This window comes from Musca vetustissima, unplaced genomic scaffold, assembly GCF_032173495.1.
Source record: "Musca vetustissima isolate MV318-11 ecotype Yass unplaced genomic scaffold, APGP_CSIRO_Mvet_v1 utg36837, whole genome shotgun sequence".
Taxonomy (NCBI): domain Eukaryota; kingdom Metazoa; phylum Arthropoda; class Insecta; order Diptera; family Muscidae; genus Musca; species Musca vetustissima.
Window position 1 is genome coordinate 14,233 of NW_026885540.1, and position 9,394 is coordinate 23,626.

At 35.0% G+C, this 9,394-nt stretch overlaps 1 protein-coding gene and 1 non-coding gene across 2 annotated transcripts; one reads left to right on the top strand and one right to left on the bottom strand.

Moving 5' to 3' along the window:
* Positions 1-2,120: 2,120 nt before the first annotated feature.
* LOC133332783 (tryptophan 2,3-dioxygenase) lies at positions 2,121-6,859 on the top strand. The gene is made up of 7 exons (XM_061541157.1): positions 2,121-2,174; positions 2,990-3,150; positions 5,641-5,774; positions 5,847-6,206; positions 6,276-6,525; positions 6,595-6,688; positions 6,751-6,859. Exons 1-7 carry the CDS (start codon positions 2,143-2,145, stop codon positions 6,857-6,859), a joined length of 1,140 nt encoding a protein of 379 aa, XP_061397141.1. The 5' UTR covers positions 2,121-2,142.
* A 2,260-nt stretch (positions 6,860-9,119) lies between these two features.
* Trnat-ugu (transfer RNA threonine (anticodon UGU)) lies at positions 9,120-9,191 on the bottom strand. The gene has a single exon. It is a non-coding gene; the product is annotated as a tRNA-Thr (tRNA).
* Positions 9,192-9,394: the final 203 nt, after the last annotated feature.

A 9,394-nucleotide genomic window follows, 5' to 3' on the forward strand; every position in this document is an offset into this window, starting at 1 on the left:
AAGGACCTATCGGAGGCCTTCAATACCGAACGAGGATTTAGACAAGTTTGTCGTGTGATCTTTTCCATATCCTGCTGGAAAAGGTCATACGAGACGCAAAGGTGAACAGAAATAGCACTCTGTACAGCAAACAACATATGTTACTCGCCTACGCCGATGACATCGATATAATGGGTCGGACATTGCGAGCGGTAACAGCCACCTTTGAACAAATTGAAAAGGAGTCTGCCAAATTGGGTCTGGCAGTAAACGGCGAGCAGACCAAGCTGATAGTATCAACGCGCAAGACGTCCAGTAGACTCGGACCAACTGTGGAACTTGAGAACTACAGCTTCGAGGTAGTTAAATACTTTATATACCTTGGTACCGCCATAGATAAAACGAATGACATCAGTTTTGAAATTCGGAGAAGGATTGTGATGGCCAACAGATGCTACTATGGTCTAAGTAAGCAATTTAGAAACAAGGCCACCTGCCGCCAGACCAAACTCACACTTTACAAGACGCTGATACTACCCGTGCTATTATATGGATCAGAAGCATGGGTACTTGCGCAAGCAAATGAGGCAGCTCTTGGGGTGTTTGAAAGAGAAATTCTCCGAAAGATCTACGGGCCGATCTGCGTCGACGGTGAATATCGGCGTCGAATGAATCACGAGATTTACCATTTATACGCGGACATCGACATAGTCAGTGGTATTGAGCTGCAGCGACTACGGTGGCTAGGCCATGTTGTGCGGATGAATGAGAATGCCCTAGCTCACAAGGCATATAAAACGAGCCTACTGATGGTTCCCGTAGAAGGGGAAGGCCACGAATTAGATTGGAAAGACCAAGTAGAAAACCACATATTGGAACGTGGTCTTCCAAATTGGTGGATTTGCGCACAAGACCGACGCGCATGGAAATCTTGTTTAAGCTCGACTTATGAAACAACCGTTCTGTAAGAAGCCAGCTAAGTATGTAACTAATATCTGAATCTGAACCGATTTTCATAAAACATAGCACACATCATTCTAGGCTTAATTCAGTACGTTTCTGAATGATTTGGAGGATTTTGTTCTCACCATCAATGAAATTGGCTGTAATTTGGAAATGTATATTCCATTTATTTTTATGGATTTTTATATTATTTTTAAGGTCTTTTGTGTCTTTGAAAAATTCTACCCCTGGAATATTCACTAAAAGGCAATGCTCATTATTTCATAGTATTTTTGTAGACCAGTGTAAATATTTGTTTTTAAATTGTTAACAAAATCTCTTAAAATATGTGGTAGCAAAAGAATATGCATTTAAATAATTTTGTTATATTGCATATCAGCCATAAGCGTGTCATCATTTATGCTTGATTTCGATTACTCGGCGGTGTTGATAGTGGTGAGCAGTTGATTCTAAAATACAGATACGAACTCTTCGTTTATGTGTTCAACTCTAATATTGATAAGACACACTCACAAACGAACGAAATAAACATTCACTTTACAAATCAATGTAGCAGAACTGATAGATGACACCACGACGATGTGGACGACGACAACAACGAAGATAATAACAACAACAGCAGCATTTTGATGGTGATATCGGATGCTCTGGCTGCTGCTGCTAATGGTGATGCTGATGTTGACGATGGATGATTGGTGTTTACTGCCACTTTTGCTTTTTATTGCCACTGTTGATGACATTGATTGTGACGTTGGGCTGCAGCTGGGGATGACAATGCAGGAAAAAAACTACATAAATTCCAATGGTAAGATTTACGAAGTATTATCGATTATTGAGTTGGAAAATAATTCTGTGAGGACCTTCATGGCTAGGAAAGGTCTCCAATTGATGTTGGTTAAAAATATTTTGGAATGTTGTTTCGCTTACTTATTCAAAATGTTGTTATGTTAGATTCCCAACTGATTGATAAGACCTCGTATAAAATCTTAACTTAATGTCTACGATGAACTGTCTAAGCCCCCATGTCAAAAAAAAGATTATATGAGATTGATTTCAAATGCGATTTGAAAAAAATATGAAAAAAGAAATCAGTTTTCATTTAACTCTCGCCTCATACGGACCGCCAGAAAAGTTTGAAGATTAAAAAAATATATTAAATAAACTTATATATTAAATTCAATATTGAATACGTAAACCAAAATGTCTTGCCCTTATTCATCAACCTTTAATGGGTGCGTGTTTTAAAATTAATTTCCTAAACTAAAATAGTGACGAGTTGTGGGCCGAAAAATTATTGCGTAACCAGAAGCTGAATTGAAAGAATAAAAATGAAAAAAAAAAAATAAAAACATCGGCTTAGGACATAGCTAGAAAATATTTGAATAAAATTTCAAAATTTTCTGCATGCACAGATTTTCTAGAATAAAACTGAACTTTATTTTTAAGTGGAAACATTTTTGTTGAATATAATAAGACAAATGTTTAAATTTACTCTTTGTTATACCGATTGAATATGTGTTTAAAACTAAACGGAACTAAAATTACTCGGACTGACATATCTCTAATTGTGATCTGACCTTTAAGAATATTGAAATATAAAGAGCGAAATAAACAAAACTTCATTTTTAAAAATTGACGAAATCATTTGAAAAAAATTACGTTGCGGATTATTGTTGGAATATAGAGATCGATTAAAAAAAAAAAAACATCGTAAAAACACTGTTTCGAAAAAAAATTACATTTAGAGAAGTATTTTCGACGTCCGGTGGCTGCTCTCAATAGCGAAACAATTAAAACAAATGGCTTAGTCTGTATTGTCTACGAACAAATAAATCTATATTTATATACGTTTGAAAATATGGCTTATCGGCCCACACCTTTTGATACCTTCTTCGGCAAAAATCAAACACCAAAGACTTCATGAAAAATAAAAAAATTTATAAAAAATACTTTCTTCTCACAATATGTCTTTGAAAAAAAAAATGAAAAATTATTGCTGCTATAATTCAATATTTAACTGATTACTTTCCATTTATTTCATATGAAGAGCGGAGCACGATGACAAGGCGGTGCCATTGAATACAGAGGTGGGAAAAATCTATGGTGAATATTTGATGTTGGATCATATCTTAAATGCTCAATGCATGTTGTCCGAAAAAGATAATCGGCCAGTGCACGATGAACATTTGTTCATTATTACACATCAAGGTAAGTACTTTAAGATCTTTATATTTAAAAAAATGTATATATTGCAAATCGAAAGATATATAGGGACTTTGGTGCACCATTTACACAAAATCGGACGAAACTATATTTGGGAGATATATTTAAATCTGAACTGATTTTCACGACACTCAGCACACATCATTCTACACCCAATTCAGTACCCCATGCCAAATTATGTGCAGATCGAAAGATAAATAGGGACTTTGGTGAATCAATTTCCATAAAAGCGGACGAAACTCTATTTGGGAGCTATATGTAAATCTAAACCGATTTTCACGAAACTTCACACACATCATTCTACACTCAATTCAGTACCCTATGCCAAATTTCGCACAAATCGAAAAATACATAGGGACTTGGGTGCACTATTTCTATTAAATCGGACGAAAATATATATGCGAGCTATATCTAAATCTGAACCGATTTTCATGAAACCTTACACACATCACTCTAGACTTAATTCGGTACGCTGTGCCAAATTTCGTAAATTTCCATAAAATTCGACGAAAATATATATGGGAGCTATATCTAAATCGGAACCGATTTTTACGAAACACACATAATTTTTTACGAAACACACATAATTCTGCATTTAATTCAGTACGCTGTGTTCATCGAAAGATATATAAGGTTTTTGGTGCACCATTTACATAAAATCGGACGAAAATATATAACCATCTGTAGAAAGTTACCAGAAGCGGATTTAAAGTGGGTTAGGTACAATATTAAGGTGTGAAAACAATAAATCGGTTATTCAATTCGCTACAATTTAACCATAAGATATATTTTTTCAAAACGGATAGTAAGTTCGCTTATATTACAGAAGGAGTGAACCGATTTTCCCCATCTTATGTCTGGAAGAAATATAACGATGTGCAAAGTTTGGATGAAATCGGTTATTCCAGCCAGGCAGACAAACAGGCAGACGGGCGGATATTTGTAATCTTAATTAAAAATTTGAGGATTCCAGCTCTATCAGTTCACCTAGATACAAATTTTATCAATCTTAGTACCATTTAGCACCCATTATATACATTTCCAAGTACCCATCTTAACAATCCAATAGAAATAATATTCTCCTACTTTAGGATTCCAGGCCAATCGGTTCAGCCATTTATTAAACCCCAACAGGAAACTTAATTCAAAAGAAGACTGGACAGATCACAAAAATTCTATGTGGTGACCCAAATGAAGGCTAAACGAAGCAAATCCTTACGCTTAACGAAAAAGAAATAAGCAAACCGACGGGTATTTTTACGGGACACCTCAGCCTGAAGTCACGCGAGGATAGCAGTAGGTGTAGAGCATGTGGGGAAGGCAGCGAAACGCTTGGAATATTTCCTGTGCCACTGCCCAGCAAAACAATTCTTGCCATACGACACTATTCACGGACAAAACGATCTGAGGGGGTGTGAATGGAGAAGCATCCAGTCTTCTCAAATTCTCAAGAAATACAGAATTTCTAGAATCATAGGGGGATCAAACCCAAGATGCTTGACTGTAATTTTCCCTAAGTCTAACTTTATTTTCATTTATAGAGCACGCAGCAGGCCTAAACTGGCTTAAGTGTATGTCCTTATTTTTGTTGGACATGTGGTGCTATTATCCACCCCTCTTTTAAACCTAACTTATCCTAATCTAATTCGAAATTTCAGGATTCCAGCTCTATCAATAGGTGAACCACATGAATCCAAATTGTATAAAATTTAGTATCAATTAGTACACATTCCATAATATATTTCCCAATTTCATGATTCCAACCTGATCGGTTCATCCAAATCCAAATTATACCATTTATTATACATAAGTACGTTTACCCTTCCCACATACCCCAATTCTATAGTTTCATCCAAATTAATATTATACCATGTTTAGTACCAGTTAGTACACATTTTTAAAAACTTTCTACATACCCTAATCCTACACTCCAACAGTGCTCCAAACTCCAAATTTCAAGATTTCAATTTAGTACGATTTAGTACACTACACTTCTAAAACTACCTTCATACCTCAATTCTACAATACAATCGTATATGGTATATTTGTGTTTCATCTCTATAGGTTCAACTAAATTCAAAAGTAGTACCTTTAAGTACTTTTATTACATATAAGTACAAATTTCCAAAACTATCTACATATCCTAATTCTAAACTACGACGGTAATGTTAATTTCAAATTTCAGAATTCCAGCTCAATCCGTTCCTCCGAATTCAAATTGTACCAAATTTAGTACTGTTTAGTACTTTTCTAATCCATGAGTACACACTTCCAAAACCGATCCTACTTCTCAACCTTGATTCGTATTCCGAATTCCAAATTTCAAATTTCACTATCCGTTCACATGCCACGAAATAGTACTAAAATTTAGTACATCTATCCTACACTCCATCATTTCAAATTTAAGAGTTATAACTCTACCGGTACGCCAAATACGTTCTATTTTTAATTATATATATATTATTATATTTTCAGCCTATGAATTGTGGTTCAAGCAAATTATTTTCGAACTGGACTCGATTCGTGAAATGTTGAACAACGAAGTAATTGAAGAAACCCGAACATTGGAAATTTTGAAACGTCTCAATCGAGTTGTGATGATTTTCAAGGTAAATATGAAATGTTTAAAGAAAATTATTCAATATTGTAACATAAAACTATCTGCACTTATTTCTTTGCAGTTACTTGTCGACCAAGTACCGATTTTGGAAACTATGACCCCATTAGATTTTATGGATTTCCGTAACTATTTGGCTCCCGCATCCGGTTTCCAGAGTTTACAATTTCGTCTAATTGAAAATAAATTGGGCGTGAAAAGTGAACATCGTGTTAAATATAATCAAAAATACTCGGAAGCTTTTGGTAATAACAGTGAATCAGTTAATGCCATTATAAAATCGGAAATGGAACCATCCCTATTGGAGTTAATCGAGAAATGGTTGGAACGTACACCCGGTCTAGAGGAGAATGGTTTTAATTTTTGGCACAAATTTCAAGTTAGTGTTGATAAGTTTTTGGCCGAACAGGAAAAGAGTGCAATGGTGAGGAGGGGAATATTATTTATTTTTTAATTATAAAATAATGTTAATTTAATTTCAATTTGATATTAGAGTGAGCCAGTGGAAAGTGCCCGTAATTATCGCCTGATGGATATTGAAAAACGTCGTGAAGTTTATCGCAGCATTTTTGATCCAGCTGTCCATGAGGCTTTGGTATCGCGTGGTGATCGCCGTTTTAGTCACAAAGCTCTGCAGGGAGCCATTATGATTACATTCTATAGAGATGAACCGCGTTTCAGTCAACCTCATCAATTGTTGACATTGCTTATGGACATCGATTCCTTGATTACCAAATGGAGATGTAAGTTGAAAATTATATGAAAATAGTTTTAATTTAAAAATGCAAATAATATTGAAATATTTATAACAGACAATCACGTGATTATGGTCCAACGTATGATTGGTTCCCAGCAATTGGGTACTGGCGGCTCTTCTGGTTATCAATACTTGCGGTCAACCCTAAGGTAAAAAAATAATTAAATTTTTTTCGAAATCCATTTTTCATTATTCCTTCTGTGTATTACAGTGATCGTTACAAAGTGTTCTTGGATTTATTCAATTTATCAACCTTCTTAATACCACGTGAGGCCATACCACCACTGGATGCATCCATGAGAAAAGAATTGATCAACTGAGTTTTTTGATTCAAATTACATGGAAATAAATAAACCAAATTAATATTTAAATAAAAAATAGTTCTTTTTATAGTTTTAACCACACTGTGGTTTGTAACATGCAAATGAATACGAGATAGGCCCATACAAATTGGGAAAAATGATCAATTCCGTGCACCTCCGTAGCTACCTAACAATTTGGCGACCGCTGCGCCATCTGGTGTTGCTATAGATTGAAATCTAGAAAATTAAAAATGTAATTATCTGATTTTTGTCGCATAACTTTTGAAGTACTGGCGGCATTTTAATAAAATTGATCCCATACGAAAGGTGAGAAGTTTACTATTTGGAAAACTTTGTATACCCTACACAACGATGTTATCAGAGTATTAAAGCTTTGTGCTGCTCCAAAAGTTGGTAACGCCGCGAAATATTGGTCCTAGACCCACCTTTAAGCATGCCGGTCGTCATATCTCGATTAGCTGAGACGACCCCAGTAGAGGGCGGAAATGTTGCACTGATCGCTTTGAAATTTTTTCATGAAGTTACAGTTATGGTCAAGGAGGTCTCCTATAATTTTCGGTGATGTTGAGATGATATTTAGGTGTGTAAAGAACCGAAAACTTTATTTTTGTCAGATTTTCTAGTCACTCTAGAGGCCAATTATTATATGAAGAAAATTACATATTTTAAACGGTGAAGGGGATCTGACCAAATATTTAGAACGGCTGTTTAGATAATGATCGGTCAATATTCCGAGGGTTAAATCGACCAAATCCTAACTCGGAAAATCACGATTTGGAAAATATGCCAGGGTTAGAAAGTGGAGCTGTTGGCCTATAATCGGTCAAGAGGGTGCAATTTCTATATACAGAATATAGAACCGTAGAATGTTAGATTTTCGAGGTAGTTGTGTAGGGTATCATATGGTCGGGCCCGTCTGACTATACTGCACCGCTCACTGCTTAAGATTATAATTTCAAAACGCATGTTTTTAAATAATTTTCTTATACAACATATCATACTTATGTCATACCTTTCGTATGACACCAATTGTTTTTGCAATGCCGCCAATTGTTCAAAACGGTCTCCAAATTCCCTAACGACAAGACCGTTTTGAGACTATAGCGCCATCTATTGATGCTGAGATGGAAATGGCGAAAATGAAAAATATAATGTTCCGGTTTTTGTCGCATAATTTTTAAACTATTGGTGGTATTGTAATAAAATTTGTGTCAGGGGTTATTCCAAGAGCTAGGAATTCTAAATTACCGTGAGAAGATTGACAGTTCGGTGAGAAAATTGGAACATTTTTTGAGTTCTAACCGAAATCTCAATAAAAAATCCTCTAATTCTGAAAATCGGAGGGTACCCTCATATGGGTCCCACCTTAAAAATAGACCAATAACAATATTCTTTGTAGGATGATTTGACATCCAATGAGAACTCAAAATATGAAATTATAGTCCATTCGGTTGAAAACGCAGCAAAAATCCTCAAATTATGGAAAATCGGAGGGTAACGCTATATGGGGCCTACCCTACATAATACCCCAATAACAATAAATTTTTAAGATGAACCAAATGACACCAAATGAGAACTTAAAATATCAAATTACAACTTATTCGGTTGATATACATATGCTGAATCGTAAAAATATCGAAACTCGGGGGATACAGTTGATATTGATCGATATTGATAAGTTTCGGTATAAAGTTTTCCTACCCCACGAGAATCTTAACGAAAAAAATCATAAAACCCCCCTAATACCGAATGTTGGGCGCCATCTTAATATGGATGACTAATTCATAGCATGGATCCATATTGAAACATTTTTACAATTCCTTTGGTGATAAAATGCAGATATGTTTTTTTACTCCCAGAAAAAATGAATGCTACGACTTCAACCTGCATAATACCGAAAATGGGGCGGAGACTTTATATTGGGGCTATGGAATATATTAATAATTTTCTACGTTGATATATAATACAATAATACATACATAATACAAATAATACATAATTCTGTGGGGCTGCTAAATTTATCAAAATACAGAAAGTGAAAGGTTCAGTAATGGACCAATATATTCAATTTTCAATACAAAACATCATACTTTTAGAACGTGTTTTCGTGTTACAGACTTTATCGAGATTGAATTTTATACTGAACAAAAATACATATACTTTAGGAGATTTCCCGTAAATGTTTCGTTGTTTTGTAAACTGAATAAATGATAAATAAAATTAAAATTTTATTATTTAAAATAATTATTTTCAGTTTTGCCTCCTGTGAGGATTGAACTCACGACCCCTGGTTTACAAGACCAGTGCTCTGCCACTGAGCTAAAAAGGCTTATACTGTGGTGAGTATAGAATACTCACATAAACTAAACAAACAATAACGGCGAGAGAGCAATGAGTGTATTGTGCCCACTAGCTACCTCACCTAAGTGGCTGGTTATTGTTGTTGGCAATAAACAAATATTCAAGACAATACTAATAACGAAAACTATATTCAAGCATTTGAGTTTTTATCGAATGTCGGATGACAAAACA

Bases quoted from the DNA above. Each gene is read 5' to 3' on its own strand.
- LOC133332783 (XM_061541157.1), top strand. From the start codon at position 2,143: ATGTCTTGCCCTTATTCATCAACCTTTAATGG. The intron at 2,175-2,989 runs GTGCGTGTTTTA...TTTCATATGAAG, and splicing joins TATTCATCAACCTTTAATGG to AGCGGAGCACGATGACAAGG. The intron at 6,689-6,750 runs GTAAAAAAATAA...TGTGTATTACAG, and splicing joins TACTTGCGGTCAACCCTAAG to TGATCGTTACAAAGTGTTCT.